General features: G+C 56.6%; 1 protein-coding gene across 2 annotated transcripts; it reads left to right on the top strand.

The window, feature by feature from the left end:
- The first annotated feature begins 2,345 nt into the window (after positions 1-2,345).
- Positions 2,346-21,590, top strand: TNNT2 (troponin T2, cardiac type). 2 transcript variants are annotated; one of them, XM_082704157.1, is made up of 13 exons: positions 2,346-2,471; positions 7,012-7,060; positions 12,523-12,604; positions 12,943-12,978; positions 13,891-13,924; positions 15,035-15,095; positions 15,349-15,465; positions 16,339-16,416; positions 17,436-17,546; positions 18,708-18,817; positions 19,367-19,457; positions 20,971-21,011; positions 21,349-21,590. In XM_082704157.1, exons 2-13 carry the CDS (start codon positions 7,022-7,024, stop codon positions 21,392-21,394), a joined length of 846 nt encoding a protein of 281 aa, XP_082560283.1. In that variant the 5' UTR covers positions 2,346-2,471; positions 7,012-7,021; the 3' UTR covers positions 21,395-21,590. The 2 variants fall into 2 exon arrangements, with proteins under 2 accessions (XP_082560283.1, XP_082560282.1); XM_082704156.1 differs by having other exon boundaries at positions 2,347-2,471; positions 7,008-7,060.
- Positions 21,591-22,081: the final 491 nt, after the last annotated feature.

Below are 22,081 nucleotides of genomic sequence, written 5' to 3'. Positions count from 1 at the left end.
TGTCCTTTGAATTCATGCCTCCCCCACCCCCACACTGCCCAACATCAAAGAGTACTTGGCCTCATTCCTGGCAGGGGGATAGACACCCAACAAGGAGACAACTATGTGCCCAAGATGATTTCAGTGGGTGAACAGGTGTGAGGACAATCAGCATGCTGATTTCAGGGTGGCTAAGTGAGCAGGGGAGGACTCTTGGGGGGGTGGGTGACACTGAGCATCCTCTGGAGACACAGCAGGTCCCCCTACCCATATACCCACGGCTCTGCCTGGTCTGCTCTCCTGCCCTAGTGTCCTTGGGGCCCCACACAGGACGTGCTCTCCTTGCAGTTTGAAGCTGCAAGCAGTGTTCAGCTTATGCTGCTTCCCATATAACGCCAGGTAAGCACCATCTCTTTGTTTCCTCTTCCCTTCCACCGTTAGCTTGAGGAGGGAGCTCTGTATCTGTTTGCAAGGACCGGGCACCCACGACAGCCTGGGAGCAGCCCTGCTGTGTCAAGATGTGGTTGCTCGAAAGTGGCCTTTCTCCCTGTCTGCCTGTCCCCAGCTTCTCTGAACTAAATCCCTGCTTTAGAACACTTAGTAAAAGCCTCACATGGTCCACGAGTGCCAAGAACCTACTGGATTTTTTTCCAGGGGCCTTTGGTGATTCAGGTGCCCAGGTACCTCTCCTAGGCACCTGTGCAAACAAATCACGTCCTCTTGGAAAGATTGTTAGGTTTATGAGGAACAGTAACCCACTGATAGTGGCTCAAGTGACAGGAAGGTCCAAGATAAGCAAGTCCTGAATTCCAAGAGATTCCAGGCCAGGACACAAAGCAAGGCTGGGGTCCTTGTGGGCTAGAGAGGAAAGCGGGACCATCGTGCTTTTCTTCCTTTTTCTCCGGGGCAGCCTGGTTGTTCCCCGTTCCTCTGTCAATCTGCTCCCCCCACCCGCCCTTCTCTGGCTCCTCTCTGCTGGCCTGCAGTCCCGCTCCCCCAGGATGTTGAGCAGCAGGCACGTGGCCTCAGCTCACCTTGTCGCAGAGCTGCTGGCGGCCTGGAGGGCCACGTGGCAGGAATAAGCCTGGAGGTGGGGAATCAGGCCATTGGGCTCCAAGGCCCTTGGGACCACAGAGGGGACAGTGTCAGCGGAGTTGATGGGGCAAGAGCATGATAGTGGAGCCGGGCAGCTGCAAGCGGAAATCCCACATTCTCTAGAGAACGGTGGTGGCTGGGGTAATGGAATAGCTCCCAAGGCAGCAGGACCGAGAAGAGAGTCCAGAACTGGGAGGCCGATGGTCCGGTGGAGGGGAGGAGGCTAGGAGAGGGGGAGACTGGCATCCTTCACCCACGGAGAAACAGACAATGTGTGCATCACTGATGGGCAAGATCTGAAAGGACCGGTGGGGTTTGGAGCTCAGGGGCACATGGGAAGAGGGGGCCTGGCCCAGAGGAGGGGTGTTGCTTCTCCAGAGGTAGGGGAGGGGCCTTGAAGACTCAGAGGCATTGAGGGGGAGAGTTAGCTCAGACTTGCTTTTCCCCTCCATTTCCATCCTGTATCGACCCCCAGGATGTCCTGGGCACTAGGCTAGGGACTGTGGACACAGACATGTAAGCCAACCACAAACCCCCTGGGTCCTGGCCTACGGATCTTGCATTCTAGTAGGTTTAGCAGATCGTGATCCCGTATTCCTTCATCTACAAGCTCTAGGGGGATGAACTTTGGCGGTCCTCGTGGTCCCTTCAAACAACCCAGCTCCCTGCCTGAGGAGAACCATCATTCCAGACTAGAAGTTCTACCTTGTATCTGACCCCCCAGTGCAGTTTTAGTCCCTTCCCAGGGAGGAGGGCTTGTCACACAGCTTTAGGGGGCAGGGGAGAAGACCCACTTTGCAGATGGCCTCCCTGAGGCCTGCCGAGCCTGCCTGCAAGGCCACTCAGCCCCGTAGAAGCAGCCAGTAGCCTGGGAACTGGCTTCCCCCACAGCATCCTTTTCAGTGTAGCTGCAGATAAGCCCTTCCCTCTGCCCCCGATACCCCTGGCCCAGAGACTCAGGCAGCGCCTTGGACACTGCCATCTGCTCCCAACCCCACTCCCAGCCTGTCGTCCCAGGCCTGGGCCTCTGGCATCTGCTTTATCAGGATTCTTAAGAGGGACAGCTGCTTTATGTTACATGGCTGCTCCCTCCTCTGTTCCCTGCGTATCTGTGCTGGTTTTAAATAGCTTATCTGAGCAGCTGGAAAACCACATGGGCTTATATGGCGTGGGGTGCCTGTTCCCTTAGCCCTGTCCCTGGCACCTGCTAAAATAGCAGCCAACACCCCCCGTGCCCCCGCCTCGTCTCCTGCCGCATATCCCTCCCACCATGGGGCTTGGCTTCCGAGGCTCCAGCCCACAGGCCTGCTTAAATCCCTCTCCATCCCCTGTCCTCACCCAGTCCCTGCTGAGGCTGAGCAGACACCTCGGGATCGGTGGGCAGCTGCTGGTGTGAGGTAAGACTCGGGCACGGCTGGAGATGGGGGTGCAGAGAGGAGAGGGGCAGTGTTTTCCTTGGCACCTTTGTGCAGAGTTTGCCCGTGTCCGCACTGCGTGGATGTCAGAGTTGCTACTGGTCCACAGTCCCTTCAAGAAGAGGCCATACTTTAGAGGAGGTGTTGCAGGGATCGAACTCCAAGACTAGCACAGTAGGACAGCAGCAACCCTTGGTTAGAAGTTAGAGCCTTGAAGAACTGAGTCCCAGCTCTGCCACTAAAGATATTTTAGCTGGGGAGTCTTGGGGAGTAACTTTCCCTCCCTGGGCCTCAGTTTCCTCATCTGTAGAATGGACAAGATAATCGCCAGGCCGCTGCCTGCTCTAAAGACAATGAAGTTCTAACCAACGGGGTCTCCCCCAGATTGCTCAGCCCCATGCCTCACCTCCAGGCCCAGGGCCCCCTGAACATTTCCAGGCAGGTCCTTCTGGACTCAGAGCAGAGCAAGACTGTGGTCTTATCAGTCACAAGAGTCCTGGTGGCCAAATTCTCATCTCCAGCAAGTCAGCAACTGTCCTGGAGGCACTGAGAAAGAGCACAGGTGCAGAGAGGCAGGCGGGGACCGCTGGAGCAGCTCTGCAAGCAGACGGGAGACGTTGGTCTGGCTTCCAGAGTCGGCACCATGGCCTCCCCAGAGAGAAAGCACAGCCAAGCAGCATCTGGGGGCTGATGGCAGAGAGACCCCACCACAGGGTCCTTTCACAGGCTGTGAGCCCAGCTCCAGGTGCTAGAATCCAGCTGCCCCCCTGTCCCCAAGGTGTCTAGAGTGTGACCCCTTGCTCCACCCCATCCCGACATGCCCTGGAGGGACAGACCTTGCTCGGTGTCTGGGAGTGGCAAGAGAAGGTCTTATTCCCTTGGTTTTCGGCTTCTCCGTGGGCAGGCCTAGCAAGTATCTGGGGGAGCAATTGCCTGGAGTGTAAGGAATTTCAAAGCACATTCCAGGCCCCGTGCATTTGGGAAGGCACCTGACCTCCAGAATTCTTCCTCTGACCCGAGTCTCACAGGGCAGGTCCTCCTCTCTGTGCTGAAGAGGAATCTGAGAGGCTCAGGTTACCCACTGGCCCCCCTCAACGCTGTCCCCTAGCTCTCCTGGTGGGCTGACAGCTGCAGGCTTGGGAGGAGTCCAGCTGGATGTTGGGGACAAGGGCTGAGGGACAGGGCCTACATTCCTTAGAGACGCAGAGACTTGTTTCTGCAAGATGAGAATTGGGGCTCATCTATTTTATAGATAAGCTCATTGAAGCCTGAAGAGATTAAATGACTTAGCTAAGGTCACACAGCAAAAACCCGGTTTTAAACCCAGATCTTTTTTTTTTTTTTTTAAAGTAATCTCTATGCCTAATGCGGGACTCAAACTCATGACCCTGAGATCAAGTGTTTCCTGGTCTATGGACTGAGCCCGGCAGGCACCCCCACATCCAGATCTTTTGACCCCATGGCCAGCGTTCCTTCTGCCTTGTATTGTTTTTGATGTACTCCCCAAGGAAGGTGACCCCGATCTCTGGGCTGTGAGGGAATTTGGCTAGAAAGCCATCTGTGGCAGCAGGTGAGGGGCTGGGCGTGAGCACACAGTGGCCTTGGACATTCTCATTCCTCACCCTACCAGGGCCTGCCTGGGTCTCATTCCAGAGCCACAGCCTCTCAGCCCGTCCCCTGCCCCTTCATCTGTCTTGCCTTTGGGCAGTTGACTTGGCTGCGTCCTCTTGGGTGGATTCAAGCCCTTCCCGGCCCTCCATCCTCACTATTTTTAGGAGTTGGATGGCGCTCCCGGGAGCGGGGAGAGGGCTCTAAGCTGCTCTTTCTTCCTCTGAGCCCCTGAGCCGGTGGCTCTGAGCGGGTGGGAGGGCAGGGCAGGAGAGGAGAGAAAGCTAGAAGCCACGTGCCCCACGCTGGCATGCACAGCTCCCCTGAGAGACTTCTCTGTCCTCCCTGAGGTGACAGAGTCCTCCCAGGGGGCTAGTCCTGGCTACTGCCCTGGGGCTTGGGGCAGTGCCTATCTGGGGTTTCGGGGGACTCTTTTCCTTGGCCACTCTCATCCAAAGACCCATTTGGAAATGCTCTGGGGTCTGGGGCTTTCTTCAGCACAGGGAAGGTCTATCCCCCAGCATGACCCCATACTCGCCTGCCATCTCTTCTCGCCCACCCCGCATCTCAGGGGAGCCAAACCCTTTATGGCCCCTACCCTACTCCAGCAGAGGGAGCAGGGGAGGGTCCTGCCTGGCCACAGCCGGGCTTATGCTGAACCCAGCAGGACCCCACATCTCTGGAGCTGGTTCAGATGAGCACCCAGCTCAAGGCTGCCGTGGGCCCCGGGTCGGGAGAATTCTCCACCCCAGGGGGCAGCCGTGAGCGGAGGCTCCTTCAGAGTTCTCAGCCTGAAAGCTGCTGACCCACCCCACCAGAGCAGGGACTGTAACTGGATGTCCTCAGGTGGGTGCCTGGGGCACCTCTCTAGGAGGAGGGGCAGGGAGAGGTGGAGAGGGTGTCGAGGCTTGCTCTCTCTGTGCCCCTGTCCCCTGTGGCTTGAGTCAGAAGTTGGTGGCTGCCATGCTGGATGCTGGTGGGACAGCAGGCAGGGGCACACGAGAAGCCCCACTGAAGTGGCCGCCATCTGTTGTTCTGATGCTCGTCCAGCCTCGCCTTCTCCCTTTCCTCACTCAGGCAGATCAATGGCTTTCATACTGCCCCGCTGGAGGGGGGCGGCGCCGGTCACCTTTCAACAGGTTGTGCGCTGCTATGTATGGGCCCAGGAGGGTTGGGTTAGAACAGGTGTTACTCGGAGGTCTGCTCTGCACCAGGTACTGTGTTAGCTCCGAGCCTCACAGCCGCCCCAGGAGGAGACATTTCACAGAAGAGGGAACCGAGGGGGAGGGAGGTTAAGTGACCTTTCCAAGGTCACCGACAATTGTGAGATGGAGCCAGGATTCACAAGCAGGTTTTCTCACCTCTCCCGGCGGCCTCTCCCTGTAATCGCATGGAAATACAATAAAACTGGACGTCGCCTAGTGCCTGTTACTTTTCCCAATGCCCACTCATCCCTCATAAGGATCTGTAGCCAGGGTGTGTGTGCCCTCTCTCCATGGTTCAGAGGGGTTAAAGACCTGCTTAAACATACTCAGCAAGCTGATGGAAGAGGGTTTGAATTGTCCTTTCCTATCCCAGCTAAGGGAGCATCTCAAAATGAGTTTCCTGAGCAAACATTCTTTAATTGGAATTTGTACTGATCAGTGATAGTTTAATGGGCAATCCTAAGAAATGCTACAGGTCCGTTGTACACTTTGCCTGGTCCCCCCCAATGGTACACATACACATCTGTGATACAGATTATAACCAGGATATAGACATGGCCACACCATAACCTTACACAGACTTCCCCAGCTCTACTTGCACCAGGCATGTGTGAAATTATTATTTTTTTTTTAAATTTTATTTATTTATTTGACATACAGAGATCAGAAGTAGGCAGAGAGAGAGGAGGAAGCAGACTCCCTGCTGAGCCGAGAGCCCGATGTGGGGCTCTATCCCAAGACCCCTGGGACCATGTCCTGAGCCAAAGGCAGAGGCTTTAATACACAGAGACACCCAGGTGCCCCCATGGGTGAAATTCTATATGGCATAACTTGTGTAGGTTCATGTGTTTATCAGCACACTCAAGACCCCAGACTGTTTTAAAACCGCAAAAATCCCGTGTGCCTTTTTAAAAGTTTTTAAGTATTCTCTATACCCAAGGTGGGGCTTGAACTCAGCATCCCAAGATCAAGAGTTTTCCACTCCATTGACTAAGCCAGCCAGGCATCCCTCCTCCATGCCTTTTATCACCATGCCCACCTCCTCCCTCCTTCCAACCCACACACAACCCTCCGATAAGCACCAGTCTATTTTCCATTTCTGTAATTTTTGCCCTTGCAAGAATGTTACTTAAACGAAATCATGTGACTTGGCCTTTTCCTTCTCCAGGAGAGTAATTCCCTGGAGATTCTCCCAAGGCACCTGCATATCACTGGATTATTCCTTTTCATGGCCCAGACGTGGTCCACACTAGGAATGTGCCACAGTCCGTTTAACCAGCCTCCCGGGGGAACTTTGTGCCCCGATGAGCAGACCCCGAAAGTGGGGTTACCCAACTTTGCTGTCCTGAATGCATGGAAAGATTGTGGGCTGGAAATGTTGAGACACTTTAGAAACATTGTTTTGAGAGTTAGAATTTGCACCCGAACAGGGACATTCCAAATGGTTTGCCTGTTAAAGGGCAAGGAATGAAATGGACATGGGCTGGTTGCCCTTGAAGTTATACCCCCACCCCTGCCTCGCAGAAAGAGGAGGAAGCAGGCTCCTCACTTTCTCACTGCGGGTCACAGGGCTGATGAGGGGCGGGCTAGCTTCACCGTGCCCCCCACCCTCCGCCACCCCGCAAGACCTCTTGGGGTGGCAGCCTGGGGCTGAGGAGGACAGGCTTCCCCTTCAGCCCATATTGACATTTTTCTCTTTCTGGAGGGAGAGCAGAGACCATGTCTGACACGGAAGAGGTGGCGGAAGAGTACGAGGAGTGAGTATCTGGAGCTTCCGCAGGCCCCTCCCAGCCCCGCCCCTCACACCTGGCCCAGGAACCTGCTGGGATGGGGGAGGGGAGCCGCTGCGCCCACTCTGGGGCTCTAACCTGTGCCTCTGTGCCTCTGGGCTGCAGATCCTGGGTTGGCCACAGGCTGGGAGACTTTTGGAAATAAAGAGGCTCAGCTCCCAGGGTCAGCTGGGGTTCTAGCTGGCTAGGAGACTTGGAGGCAGAGGCGCTTAGAAGCTGTGTCTCCTGAAAACCCAGCCAGAGATGTTCAGTGACTGTCCCGAAGCCACAGAGTTGATCGTGCCCCATAAAACCCAAATCTGAGCTCACAGTTAGCACTTCGTCTTGGAACCATTCTCCTCTCGAAGTGCCCTGTCCACCGCCTGGGGGTGGGACACTGGCAGCCAAGATAACAGTGATGTCTGGAGGGTGACGCTCACCGGGGAGGAGGCAGAGGTATCAGGATTCAGAGCTCCTACCCTCATGGGATTTGTTCTCCTGTGGGATTTAAGATGTCAGATGCTGGAAGTAATCAGCCAAGAGGGGCTGGGCTTGGAGGGTGGGCTGTGGGTGTGCAGGAGCTCTAAGGAGGGGTAGAGCGGTGGGGGCTGTGGTCATCAGGCATATCTGTATTGGATTTAGATAGGGAGAGAATGGGGAGGGAAGAGTGTTCTAGGGCACAGCCTGCAAAGCTCAGCGCGGGGAGAGAGTGGTAAGTGGGCAGACATTGTAGAGACCCGAGCAGGAGCCCTGGATGAGAAGACAGGGCCTGTTGGGGGGTGTCTTTGTAGGTGGGCGGAGCTCCATGAGGCAATGAGGGAAATAAAGAATGGACTTATCTTTAGGGAAAGACCAGTGTGTGCGTACTCTGTGTGTGTGTGTGTGTGTGTGTGTGTGTGTAGTGTGCTACTGACAGTCTCCTTCTGCACGGCAGGGAGCAGGAAGGTAAGCACATGCCTTTGAACTCATTTGGATGAAGGGCAGCCTGACTGGAAACTGACGCCCGTCTTGTCTCCTCTCTTGCGGCCGTGGTCTTCTCTCCTGAGCAGAAGAAGCTGTGGAAGGTATGGAGCTTGGGCAGAGGGAGGGCCAGAAAAGAGAGTTCCCGGCGAATCCAGTATCCTGTCCCTGCCCCTCACTGCCAGCTGAGCCAAGGTCCATGGCTCCTAACTAGGAATCAGTCCTAGCCTCAGTTGCTCAGGTCTTAAGCAAAAGGTTTACACCTGTCTCTACTGTCCATTCTTTTGTTCACACAGAATCACCTTTTTCCCAATTAATTATTTTTATTTTTTTCTCTAATTTTTTTTCCCATGGAAAATTTTAAATGCACATACAAGTAGCAAAAACAGAATTATGCGCACACATCCCCCCCTTTCCCAAGCCCCCAGCTTCAACAATCAACTATGGCCAATCTCTTTTCATCTAGGTTTCCTCTCCCCTCAGTTATTTTACAGCTGACATCCCAGATCGTCCCCAGATGTCATATCATTTCATGCTTAAGTAGTTCATTAGGTATTTCTAAATGATAAGCACTATTTAAAGAAAAACATAACTGTGACACCTTTATCACCCCTAAAAATATTCAACTTAATAATTTTCCAAATGAGATAATGGAAGCGTTCAGTTATCTGAAACATTTTAAAAAAGATTTTCTTTATTTATTTGAGAGAGAGAGAGAGAGAGCACAAGCGGGGAGGGGGAAAGGTAGAAGAGGAAGGACAGGCAGATTCCCCACTGAGCATGGAGCCCAATGCTGGGTTTGATCCCTGAGATCACGACCCTGAGAGCACGACCCTGAGACCATGACCTGAGCCAAAACCTAGAGTTGGACGCTTAACCGTGCCACCCAGGAGCCCCTCTGTTACAATTTAGATAAACACGACAACATCATTATCTTTCGAAAGTTTGTTTTGACCCATAGACCCTACTCTGATCTGTTTTCACAGTTCTTGCCTCAGCTTTCCGCCTTGTATCCCTTTGGAGGAACACCCTAACTGTTCTGTCTTCCTGAGCACGTGACACATGGAAGTGACTAAGAGGTCTCACTCCAGTCACCACCCAGCCCCCCAAGTGGCCCAGAATAGCCCTCAGTCCCCTCAGGCTTCAGCACCCTAGGCGGTTTGCATCTTGTCCCGTAAGAGGCTCAGCAAATCCTCACCAGTATCACTCAGCACACGATGTGTGGACATCAGGTTACAGGGCTTCCCGAAGGTCTGGGAGAGAGCCAGGAGCCTCAGTAGCTGTCCCCCTCCTTCCCGGTGTCTTTTAGGGACAACGAGGACCCTCTTGCACATTTAAGGCTGTTCCAGGGTGCCTGGCCAAAGAGTAGACCCCAGAGAAACTCATGGGGGAAACTGAGAGGGGACATGGGAGTCACTTGGTTTTCAAGGGACACCAGATATGTCAGAACCTATCCCCAATGCTTTTTGAACCCTATATCCACTTTTTGCTGTGTTCCCTGCATACGCTCTCGGTACGGAGGCTTTTCCTCTGTTTTTGAGGACTTGCCAGCTCGTGAATTGTCAGGTGTGGTATTTGAGATACAGACCTCTGGATCTGGGACTAATCTGCCTGCCACACACAGTAGGCTTTGGCTATGAATTAACAAAATAGTTCTCTGCTGCGATGGTGGCCTGAGCTCCAGGTAGCACCCGCCTTGCTTGCACTGAATGGACCCCACCTGCCTCCCACATAGCTAAGTCCCTGGCTGGAAATGACCAAGAAAGAGCAAGGTCAAATGCATGGCCACTAAGCTGAGACGCAGAGTGCCGACGGCTCTGAGCTCTTCCTTCAGGCAGGAATTTGCAGACCATGTGCTGGTCTGTTCCCTCAGTGGTAGGTGCTGTGCCTTCCTCAGACGGGGGCTCCTTCCTTCACCCAGACCAGGCAAGTCTGCGCTGTGCCAGGCTCTCCAGTGGGGCTTTCAGAACTGTGACCCCTGGATGCTGGAGATGTTCTGGGAGATACCTGAGAGGCTCACTCAGGGTAGGAACGTGGGAGAAGCTTGATGGCCGGGAGTTATCACACTCTGCTCGTCGGGCCTCCGTCTTCGTGGCTAGAGGCAGAGCTGGAAACGGCCGGTTACCACTTACTGAATGACCCCCACAGGCCAGGTAACTGCCTGGTGGGTCATTGTGTCCTAACATCAACGGAGAGGTGAGGATGGTTATTTCCATTTCACTGACAAGGTGCCTGGGAAGCTGCTGAGGAATGAATTGCCCAGGTTGCTAGAAGTGGTGAATCAGGAATTGGAACAAAAGCTCAATTCCCAAGCCCACGCTCAAAACCGCGCACTGTCCCGCAGCTCCCGCCCTGTCCTTCTGCTCCCAGACTAACCTGTCTCGCTTTTCCCTATTGCTGCGGCCACTCCCTGACCCCCAGAAGAGGAGGACTGGAGAGAGGACGAAGACGGTAGTACAGCTTTTACTTTCCTGTGCTTTCTGCTCCCTGCTGTCCTGAACCGGGCCCTGCTCTGCGGCAGAGTAGGCGGGGGGGGGGGGGGGGGGGGACAGGTGTGGAGCCTCAGAGGGGCCTCCCAGCCTCAGAGGGGCCAGACCGTGGCTCCTTTCCCTCGTTCCTGATCTTTCTCCTGCGCTAGGTGGTGGGCAGGACCCAGGCTGGCTTGTCCCCCAGCCTGCTCTGAATGTGGCCGCAAAGGGGGACTAATGTCCAGACCGAGTGGCCTTTCTCTGCTCCCCCTGCACATCCTTGGGCCCTCCCTCTGAACTGGACAGCACCCAGGCCGGGTGGCCCTGGCAAGAGGGGCCTGGGGACAAAGTTATCCGAGAGCAGCTGGGGGAACTGGAAATAGCTAGAGCAGAAAGGACATGACGTCAGCCTTCAAATGTGCACTGCTGTGGGGCGTTGCGGGGTGGGGGTGGGGGGTGGGGCTGGACTTGTTCCTGGCCCCTGGGGAGAGGGCTAAGGCAAGGGAGATAGACTTGGGCTGAAGTTTGGTAAGTGCTTTCTCACAGTGATGTCTCAAGATGCGCCGGGTGGTCCAGGGAGGCTGGGGGCGCCTCGGCCAGCGTGTTGCCTGACCCCTGGCTGAGGGCGAGGAGCATTCTTCAGAGAACTGAAACATTAGATGGGGGCGGGGGGAGGGCAGGGGCTAACAAGATGTCCTGAAGAGGACCCCAAAACTGGCCATACACTTGCTGGTCAGCCTTCTACTCTCACCCCTTCTGGAAGGATCTTCTCTGAGGTAAGGAGTCTGTGGGGATCAAAGAAGAGACACCCCCAGGCCCAGACCTAGGAAAAAGGACAGAGAGAGCATCAGGCGGAGTGAGTGGTGGCTGGTGTTTCTTTCCTGACCGCCTCTCTCTCGCCCGCCCTGCGGCTTTTTCTCCTCCCTCTGCCAGGAGGTCGCCCCTTGTCCGCCATCGGTCAGTGAGCCGTTCCCAAGCACCTCCTACAGGCAGAGCCGCCTGACGGGCGACATCCTGTCTTATCTGTCCACTCCAAGTGCCTGACTTGGGTGGGGTCCATATCCTGCCAAGCAAAGGGATGAAAATAGAAAAATCCTACCGACTCTCTGGACACTCAGCTGTCGACACAGGGGGTACCTACACCCGTAGTCCTTCCACCCATAGTCTTGCTGTTTCGGTTTCTTTTAGAAACACACGAAGGGTCCCTAGAATTCCTGAGTCCAGGACAGGAGCTTTCCCAGCAGCACAGCTTAAGCAGGGTACATCCTGGGGTGTCAGATCCCTGGGTGGAACATTCTGGTGAGGCAGGTGGTTGGGGAGTGGGGTGGAGTCACGTTGCCAGAGGGGCTGCTGGGAAAAGGCCTCAGTCAGGCAGAAACAGCTAGCCACCAGAACTTCCCACCCCAGCAATGAGCCTTGCCAGGCCTGCAAGCCCTTTTCTGCTACCCGCAGCTCCCTCCACACCCTAACACGAAACTACCCCAGACTTCTAGCCCTCCTGCTGGCTTTCAGGTAGAGAACAGGTCTCTATGCTCAGAAAGACCCACTTCCAATTCCCAGACTCCAAGAGAGGCAAGAGTAGAACAAAATGACTCTTCATAAGCCCGATCATGCCCTTCTGTCATGGTTGACCAGGGTCAGCAAACATTTTCTGCAAAGGAGCAGATGGTAAATACTCTAGGCTTTGTGAGCCACACAGTATCTATCTGTTGCCACTACTGAACTCTGCTGTAGTAAGGCAAAGGCAGGCATAGATAGTATGCACATGAATGGATGTGGCTGTGTTCCAATAAAACTTTATTTACAGAAATAGTCTGGGGGCCAGATTTGGCCCTTGGGCCATAGTTTGCCAACTTCTGGTTTAAACCCAGAACTCAGCAGCCCCTTGTTATTCATATCAGTGACCCCCCTATTCATCTGGATCTTGGATGTTGCTGACCTCCATCCCCAGACTTCTCTGATCTGGTCTGCCTGCTAGCAGAAGTAGGGGCCGGATGTTCACTGTGTCTGACTCGCTTCTGCAGAGCAGGAAGAGGCGGCAGCAGAAGAGGCGGCAGCGGAAGGGGCTGAAGGTGAGGCTGAGACGGAGGAGACCAATGCAGAAGGTAAGGGTCTGTCTGGGGTGAGGGTGCAAGGGGCTTTGTCCTGGTGCTTTGGGGTGGTGGTGGCAGGAGCCCTCAGAGGCAGTGCTATGGCTCTAGGAAATCCAGCCTGTACAGCAGAACGTCCTGCCTGGGCTGGGATTCAGCCGCCTGTGGTCTGGTCAATGACCTTGACTGTGTGCTCCTTTCGTGTCAGGCAGAGCCTTGGGCCCAGGGGCACTTGTGTGACTGCAGGAGCTGGCAGGGTGCGCTCTGATTAGGACCTATGTGAGGGGAAGACTCTTCACAGGAGGCCCTGAGCCTGGAATAGGGACCTTACTGATGTTTCGTGTTCTGTTTAGGAGATGGACGAGAAGAGGAGGCTAAAGAAGCCGAGGGTAAGGACAACTGGACATCAGGAGACAGGTATTGGGGCATCAAGGGAACCCCTACAAGCAGACTGCTGGAGACTGCCCACAGGGCTCCTTCCAGGGAGGTGGGTGAAGAGGGGCTCAGGGGAGGAGAGGACAGAAGTTGGTGGCCATGAGGGTTTTGGTGAAGGGCTCCAAACCTCTGGCCGCCTCATTCTGGAGAAGTTGCCGGGGTGGTGCCCTGCGGGAGAGGGGACCAATGTCCAGTCCTCAATCTGGGCAGGGCTCCCAGAAGTCACGGACACCTACAAGGTGCCTAGAACTCAGACAAAATCACTTGTAAGGTGTGGTGTCTATAGGATGAAATCCCAAGACATAGATGGTCCACGTGCTGGGTCGCTTCAGGGGTCATTGTCACGTGATAGGTTTTGGCAAGGGTGCAGTGGTCCTAGTCACATCTCATGGGGAGGGGCAGCCAGCTGGGTCTTGGCATCATGCCCATCAGCATCCCCCTGGAGGCCAGGGAGTCCAGGGAGCAACCAATTAGGCAGAGACCTGGGAGGGGACTGTGTAGCCAGGATCCTCTGGGACAGTGCCATGGGACCCTGCCTCACTAGGAAGAAAATCTGCCTTGCCCAGAACTGGTGAATGAGGAAAGGCTTGGAAGTTTCACTCTGGGTGTGTGTGCTTCCCATTAGGGCCCAGCTGTGCCCTGAGACATTGCCCCTGGGAGCTTCTGTGGGAGAGGAAGTGTAGGGTCTGTGGCCCCGCCGCTTTAATTCTTCGTGCTGCTCCTGGAACCGGGGATCCCTGGGGTGGAAGGAATGTACTGTGTAGATGGAGAAGTGGAGGCCCATGGGTGCCCAGCTCATCAGGGGCAGAGCTGGGACCACATCTGGGGCCTCCTGACCTGTGGCTATGTGCTTGTCTCCTCTCCAGATGGCCCAGTAGAGGAGTCCAAACCAAAGCCCAGGTGAGTGGGACACACCTGTGGTGAAGCCCTGGTGGATGATTAGGGCAGGACAGGAATGCAGTACGGCACAGTGGGCATGGGCTGGGGCTTGCGGCAGGCACAGGCCACCATGTATGGTTGTATAGGTTGTGTACTGCATGAGTGTCAGCCTGAGGGAGAGCAGGGGCCTCAGACTCCATTACCAATTGTGTACACCGTCATGGACACCACTGTGTTCATCTAGGGGAAAAGGAAGGAACAGTTGTGGTCCTGGACAGATGTCCTCTCCTATCCCACAGCCCACCTGGAACACCTTCCTCTGTAGCTTAATTGGGACTGGAGGGAAGAGGGAAAAAAATCTGGGGGAGCCAAGCAATGACATCGTGCCAATCTAGGTGGCTTCACGGTGTCGTAGAGGGGTGGGGCAGGGCAGCTTGGTGCCACACAAGTGAAAGCACCTGCAAGCTGTGGGTGTTGGGTGGGGCAGGGCGGGGGAAGATTGCAGGGGGCTCAGGTGGGGGGCCAGCGAGGGTTTCCCTTTCTGTGATGCTCAACCTGTTAGCAGATGACGTCTCCGCCCACACTTGCGGGCTTCTCCCCATTTCCTTGGGGCCTCTGGAAACCAGCCGTGGAGACAATCCCAGCAATGCTCATTTGTTCAGCACCCTTCCCTTTCCAGGCACCTGAATGGACACGGCACTATCTCATTTCAGACCCGCCCAGACCTAAGGGCAAATGGGGAAACTGAGGACAGAGCCCACTGGCTCTGGTGTCACACCGCAAGCATGCGTGGGGGTGGGAACGAAACCACAGGACTCAAGGGCTCGTGGGGGGTTCCGTGGGGTCAGTCGCACATGCTATGTGATTTGGAGCACGTCATTACCTCTCTGAGCTGCAGATGTCTTAAACGAGATGGGTGGTCCCTACGTTGCTGGTGTAGGGGAGGTTGAAGCAAGAGGGCACGCGGGAAAGAGGACGCTGTCCTCCGGTGGCGGGGGTGGGGAGTAGATGGGCGGTGAGCTTTCACTGTTGCGGCCGTGCTTCTGCAGGACGGAGGGGGCCCTGCCTGCCCGGGGCACCCATAGTCCCCCCAGAGGACAGTCACAGAGTCCCTCCTCTTCTCTCCAACAGGCCTTTTATGCCCAACTTGGTGCCGCCCAAGATCCCCGATGGGGAGAGAGTAGACTTTGATGTGAGTGTGCCTGCTGGGAGAGTGGGCTGGGGCTGGCAGGGGTCGCAGGGGCCCCAAGGAGACTGGGGGGGTGGGGGGAGGTGACGTGGCAGGTGATGCGGTGATCGGCACAGGCCCAGCTGGACACTATCCTGGGTTCAGGCCCCCAGCCTGCCCGTCCCTTTTGCTTTGCGGAGGGTACCACCTGCCCGCCATATCCCCCTGGACCCATGGGCACCGCAGCCCCTGAGCCCATGAAATCGTGCGTTCACAGGACATCCACCGGAAGCGCATGGAGAAGGACCTGAATGAGCTGCAGACACTGATCGAGGCTCACTTTGAGAACAGGAAGAAGGAAGAGGAGGAGCTCATCTCACTCAAAGACAGGATCGTGGGTGTCCAGTCTCCCGTGGGAAGACCCCTGGAGGCCGTGCACTGTCCTCCACGCCCTCTGTGTGAGGCCCTGCCTCCTCCAGGCAGCCTTCCCCGGGGCATGCCTGACCCTGGCTCTCCCTCAGGACCCCTGTGGCCAGGAGCCGCTCCGGAGGCCCTGCACCGGGGTGTCTCGGGTCCCCGCCCTCCCTCCTCACCAGACTGGATGGTTCTTGGCAGCTGGAGCTGCTGATTGTTTCTGGGCGCCCCAGGCTCTGGTTGTGGGAAGACCAGTCAGAGAGCTGTTGTCCTACTTCTGTGCCTGCGTCCCTTCCAGGGGACTCAGTGCTCCCCACTGACTCGGGGAGGATGACGGGGTCTCTGCTGGGGAGAGGGGAGGTTGTTGTGATTCCTTTGCTTTTCCCTCCACCACACTTGCCGCCGCGTTGGCACATGGCTGCGTGGCTCTGGCTGGCCGCCGGGGATTTGGCCATCTGTCAGTGAGCATGGAGCAGCTGCGGAGGCCAGGGCCAGCGAGGGGCCAGGGACCCAGCACTCAGGGGAGACGGGAGAAGACCGCCTGACATTTGTCAAATCTTTGAGGACAACCCTGTGATGAGTGACGTTCAAAGTCGGTCCTCTTCACAGGCCCGCTGTGGTCTGTCTTTATTTAGCCGGGGCCGCCTTCTGAGCTGGGCCACCTGTCCAGGGGCCCTCTCCATCCTCATGCACGGAGCTGGTCGAGAGCAGCAGCTTTTGGGGGCAGCCGAGACTCGGAGGGGAACAGTCTCTGTGGGTTCCCTTGCCACCGCTCTCCCTGGTTGGTCCGGGCACCTCGGAGCACTCCCTTCCCTGCACACGCACTGGACAGGCTTGGCCTCTCTCCCCACAGGAGAAGCGGCGGGCCGAGCGGGCCGAGCAGCAGCGCATCCGGAATGAGCGGGAGAAGGAGCGTCAGACTCGCCTGGCTGTGAGTGACCCCTAGTCTGAGGCCCACCGAACCCCCTGTGCTTCCAGGCCCCCCTCTCTCCATACACACTGATTCAGTCCTCGAGTCCCTGGTGAGCGCTGCGCACTGTGGGGATTCTGATGACACACAGCAAACAAGACAGATGTCTGGGTCCTGAACTTCCTATTTTATATAGTAAGACCCTCCGTCCAGCAGTCCCACGTCTGGGTATTTACCGGAAGATGAAACTGCAAATTCAGAAAGGTATCTGGGCCCCATTCAGGGTAGCCTTGTTTACAGTAGCAAAGACGTGGCCGCAAGCCGGGTGTCCACTGATGGAGGAATGGATGAGGAAAATGCACACACACACACACACACACACACGCACACACACAGTGAAATATTATTACTCAGCCATTAAAAAAAGAAGGAAATCTTGCCATTTGTGAGAACGTGGCTGGACCTGGAGGGTATTATGCTAAGTGATATAAGTCAGACAGTGAAGGGCAAATACTGTATGATTTCACTTATATGTGGAATCTAAAATGAAACACAACCCAAAACAAAACCCCAAGCTCATAGATGCGGAGAACAGACTGATGGTTGCCAGAGGCAGGGGTTAGGGGTGGGCAAAATGGGTGGAAGGGGTCGAAAGGTACAACTTTCATTATAAGACAAGTAGGTCCTCTCCAGGCCTCCACCCTGCTCATAGGCCGGCTCCCGGGGAACAGAGGGTCCCATGGCCCTCTTCTTGTGGTGCTGCTGGAGGTCCTTCCAGAGCAGCAGGCCTCCTCAAGGGGCTCCTGCCTGAGGGGGTGACACGATCCACACCTGGGAATCATTCTTCCCTCATTGATCAACAGAAGTCTTCACAGTGGGCCAGGCCCTATGCTGGGGGGGGGGGGGGTCTCCTCAGGGGGCTTCTTGCCTGGTGGAGAGAAAGCTCCGCTCCACTGACCCAGAAAGACCCCCGACTTCAGCCCCATGTCAGGAGTTTGTGCCCCCACCCCTGATGTGCTCTTCCTGCCCCCCGGAAACAGGAAGAGAGGGCCCGACGAGAGGAGGAGGAGAACAGGAGGAAGGCCGAGGATGAGGCCCGGAAGAAGAAGGCTTTGTCCAACATGATGCACTTTGGGGGCTACATCCAGAAGGTAGGTCAGGGAGCAGCAGCCATCTTCAGGGGGTCCTGGGGTATGGGGAGGAGAAATTCTCAACTCTGTGTGAGAGACCGAGGCCTCCTCCTGCCCGGCCCCCGAGCCGGCTCTCTGCCCCACTGTGGCTTTCTCCAGGAGGGGCCTGCAGACAGAGCCGCCCCCTGCCCCTGCCCCGTGTCAGCAGTGCCCAGGGGTCCCCAGGGTGGGTGGTGCATCTGGAAGAGCCCTGTGCCTCAGAGCTCTGGTGGGAGACCCCGATCTGCCACTTAGAGCTGTGTGGCCTCGGGCAACCTCAGAGCCTCAGCGCATCTGTAAAGTGGGTTTTCTGTTGTCTGCTCTGCCTGCTCCGAGCTCAGACGGGCTCACGTGGCAGGCAGCTGGGAGATGGTTTATTCCTGCGGACTCCCTCCGCTCCTAATTTTTGGGCCCTGCTCCTGCAAGGTTCTCCATTCTCAGGGGAGGAGAGGAAATATAAAAATTGATTTTCTCTGTGCAGTGAAGAGATCAGAACATTTTCTCAGATTTCCAAAGCCCCCCACTCAGAACCAGACCAGGTTGCCTGCCTCCGCCCCCACAGTGACCTCGCCAGCCAGACTTTTGGCGTGGGCCCGCTCTCAAAATGGTCCGTGCCTCACCCCCAGACTCCTGTCCTACTAAACAAGGTTGCCTACAATGAGCGTCTCAATCACCTTCTCCTTCTCCTGTCTCTCTGCCTCTGCCTTCGGCCCCGTGCTCTGCTCTCTCTCTGTGTCTCTGTCCCGGGTCTCGTTCTTTCTCTCTGGGTCTTTCTCTCATGGTGTCCTGGCTCTGCAGGCCCAGGTGGGTACAAAAACCTCTAACCCTCCTCCTCATGGTTTTGGGTCCTCCGGGGGAGGGCAGGGTGCCTGGCTGGAGGGGAGGAGTGTGGAGGATGGGTTAGTGGGAGGAGGGAGTAGGCAGAGAGGTGGAAGAATTTGGAATAAAGGACTGAAATGGCCCTCCTGGGTCCTGCCTGGAAATCCAGGCCATTGATGGCGTGGGGGTCTCAGGAAGAAGAGGATAAGGACCTGGTCCTTCTGCAGTCCTTGTCTTACTCCCTGTTGGGTTTCCGGAGGGTTAGGGGAGAAGCGGGGGTGGGTGTTCTCCAGCCAACCCTCCCCGGCTTGTCATCCTCTCCAGACGGAGCGGAAAAGTGGGAAGAGACAGACGGAGCGGGAGAAGAAGAAGAAGATTCTGGCCGAGAGGAGGAAGGTGCTGGCCATCGACCACCTGAATGAAGATCAGCTGAGGTGGGGGCTGGGGAGCGCTGGGCATTGCGTACACCTGTGGGGGGAGGGCAGGTGGGGCAGAGGGCACGGTCTCACCATCCACCACCAGAGGGCGCTGCCACACCACATATTTTTCCCCAAAGGCTTACTGGTGCCAGTAAAATTGGGCGGGAGCTGGTCGGGCCATCTCTGTGCTTTGCCTCCAGGGACTAGGGAAAGAGAACTGACTAGGCACCTCATCCCTATGAGCTTCTCCTTACCCACCTGCCCCCAATTGGTGGGAAGGGGGATTGGACTGTGCTCTACAGTGCTAGAAGGGCTTTTCCCTCTCCCTCCCCACCCGCCCCCCAACTCTGCCCTAGCAGCCCCCGTATCTGTTCCTAAAGTGGGTACTGCTATCTGGGTCCCATGCTGAGCCAGGTGGGCTGGGGGTCCCCTTAGCAGGCCTGGAGGTGGGAAGGAGGGCTGGGACCTCTGGGGACTGGGTCAGATTTGGGGTAAAGGTAGATGACAGCCCTTCCTTATTGTCCCTGTCCTTTCTCTCCCCCATCCCCGCCCTGCCCCGTGCAGGGAGAAGGCCAAGGAGCTATGGCAGAGCATCTACAACCTGGAGGCAGAGAAGTTCGACCTGCAGGAGAAGTTCAAGCAGCAGAAATATGAAGTGAGCCTACTTACTGCACCCCTCCCCCACCCCATGCTCCTCCTGGTTTGATTGGGGTCCCACGCTGCTGCTCCCGCCAGTCAGGTGCCTTTCCTCTGTCCCTGTCACCTAGGCGAACTCATACTCCTGCCGGGGTGTCTTGTCCCTGACAGTGCTCTGTGCCCACAGCTTGCTGGAGAGGTCGAATGGTTGGTTCACTGGCTGGGGCTGAGCAAAGACTCATTTCTGGGGTTCCAGCCCTGGGAGGGGTTTCCCTCCCTTCCGTCCCTGAAGGCCTTGAGGCAGCAGCTCAGGCGCACAGAGCCAGATGAGAGGAGCAGGATGGGCAGAGGGAGGCCTCCCAGGGGAGAGGAGGCCTCACCAGATATGTGGCCACTTCTGTCCCTATGTACCCCGAGGCCCTGGTGTGGGCACAGCTGGCTGAGCCTCAGACTCCCAGCCTCAAAGGGTCTCAGGTGCCCAGACAGCAGGCACAGATCAGCTCAGCCAGCCCAGGTCCCGCATACTTCCCTGCAGGGGCCTTCTGCCTCAAGCTTCCCTTTTGGGACCTGCTTTCCTGTATCCCCTGTGCAATAGGCCCCTCCTCGGAGCACTGCTCAGGCCCCCGTGCTGCAGAGAGGCCATTTTGTGCGCTGACAGTGAACGTGGACTTTGGAGCCACACTACCTGGGTTCCGTAGCTAGCTCTGCCCCTTACTGGCTGTGTGACCCTGGGCAAATCACTTACTTTTCCTTGTTTCCGTTTCTCCTCTAAATGACAAGGATGCCAGCAAGCCCTGTTTCCGAGGGCTGTTGTGAGAGTTACAGAGGTAATAATAGTAATAATAACAGTAATAACATGTTCCAAGCACTGTTCGAGGACTTGTCCACGTATGAAGTTACACTGTTTGGGAAAGTGCTCATAACGGAACAGAAAGGGTCGGCCGGCCGCCCCACTGAGCGCTCAGTAGGTATTAGCTGCCATTGAAGCCTCTCCAGGCCTGGGCCTTCCTCTCTCCCTCTGGGTCCCCATTTAACTGCAGCTGGCCTGCCGGGCTTCGATTTGGCCAAAGTACAGGGCTGTGAACTGTGGGTGGGCACATGGGGGTGCTGCCCCCTCTTGAGCCCCGGGGCAGGAGTGCCTGGGGAGGGGGCGTTGTCTCCGGCTAGGCTAGGGCTGTGGGGAGGCCTTCCCGAGGTCCAGCCTTGCACCAGATTCTCAGAAGGCCTCTTCATGCCTCCCTTGACCGGAGCCCTCCGAGGCTCTGGGACCCCACAGTGACCGGCCAGTGGTGTGGTCAGGAAACCTCTCCTCGGCTCCTGCGTGTGGGACCAGGGCCCCTCCAGGTCTCTAACCATTCGGACGCTCACAGCATTGCTGCTGGGCCTCCTCTGTGCCCTCTCCCTATCTTCTCTATCCCTCCTTCCTCCTCCTTCCTCCTCCACAACTGTGCTAAACCGGCTTCCCCCTCAGCCCCAGCCACCTGAGACCCGAGTCAATGAGCTCAAAGTTACTCTGTTTTTCCCACTTACAGATCAATGTTCTCCGGAACAGGATCAATGATAATCAGAAAGTGTAAGTTTCTAGGTTCTTCCATCCCCAGCCCTGCCTCCTCTTTCCCTGTCTTCCCAGCCATGCCACTCCTCTTCTGAGGGCTCTGGCTCCCACTCCTTCCCCTCCCCTTCAGGGCACAGGCTACTTCCTCCTTGGGCTCCCCTGTGACCACTGTTCGGTGGGGAATGGAGTGCAGGGCCCCAGGGACTCCCTCTAGCCTGAGGCTGCTGCCCTACTCTGCATGTGGAGGCAGCTCCAGGCTGCCCCTCTGAACCCTCAGCCCTCCTGCCTCTGCCTCCTCCCTGTGGAGACCCACTGCCCTGGTCCCGCTTCTGACTGGGCCCTGCTTCTTTTGCAGCTCCAAGACCCGGGGGAAGGCCAAAGTCACCGGGCGCTGGAAGTAGGGGCAGCCGTCCCCTTTACCAGAGATCCTCGCTGTGTCCCTGCCTTGCTCGTCCCCAGCTTCTGGGGCCCTCCTGGGCACTGGAGGCAGACTTGGGTCTGGAAGCCAGGAGCTGGCCCGGCTGGGAGCTGCCGCTCTCAGTGCCTGTGCCCCCACATGCCCACGCACGCCAATAATAAAAGCCAACACACATCGCAGGCCTTGTCTGTCAGCTCCCCTCTGAGGGAGGGAAACTGAAGTGAGAGCACGTCTCACAGGGTGTCAGGGCCAAGAGCAGACCCTCAGGGTCACAGGTCCCTGGTAACTGCTGGACTCTAAGAAGCTCCCTCCCACCTGCTTCCGGAGGGGAGAGGGCGGCTGGCCCTGGGGGAAGCACAGGCTTCGTCAGGGCTCAGGGCTCGGGCCTCACAACAGGAGAAGGGCTTGTGAGGGAGCTGCTGTGAGTCACTGCGAGGCCCACTGGGGGGAAGCGCTGAGTGTGGGGACAAGCGTTCCTGTTTCTGTGTGAGTCACTCTTTGGGAACAATGGAGGCCTTTTTGGATGGGCTTGTTTTCTTTCTCTTCCTGGCCAGGGCCTAGGAAACAGGCGTCTGAGGGGCAGGGAGCCCTTGAGGAAGGAGAGAGGGCCAGTTTCATCAGGTAGCTTTTCCGCCAGAGATGAGCTGCCGAGAGGCCTGGGCTGGTCCCG

The sequence above is a fragment of the Mustela nivalis genome (genome assembly GCF_964662115.1).
Source record: "Mustela nivalis genome assembly, chromosome: 16".
Lineage (NCBI taxonomy): Eukaryota > Metazoa > Chordata > Mammalia > Carnivora > Mustelidae > Mustela > Mustela nivalis.
The sequence above is the reverse complement of the archived record's forward strand: the minus strand, read 5'-3'. Positions and strand labels throughout refer to the sequence as shown.

What these genes read in the sequence shown, in the direction of transcription:
- TNNT2 (XM_082704157.1), top strand. Translation starts at nt 7,022, where the DNA reads ATGTCTGACACGGAAGAGGTGGCGGAAGAGTACGAGGAG. An exon ending in GAGTCCAAACCAAAGCCCAG is followed by an intron (nt 13,925 to 15,034) that starts GTGAGTGGGACA and finishes TCTCTCCAACAG; the next exon opens with GCCTTTTATGCCCAACTTGG. An exon ending in TCTCACTCAAAGACAGGATC is followed by an intron (nt 15,466 to 16,338) that starts GTGGGTGTCCAG and finishes CTCTCCCCACAG; the next exon opens with GAGAAGCGGCGGGCCGAGCG.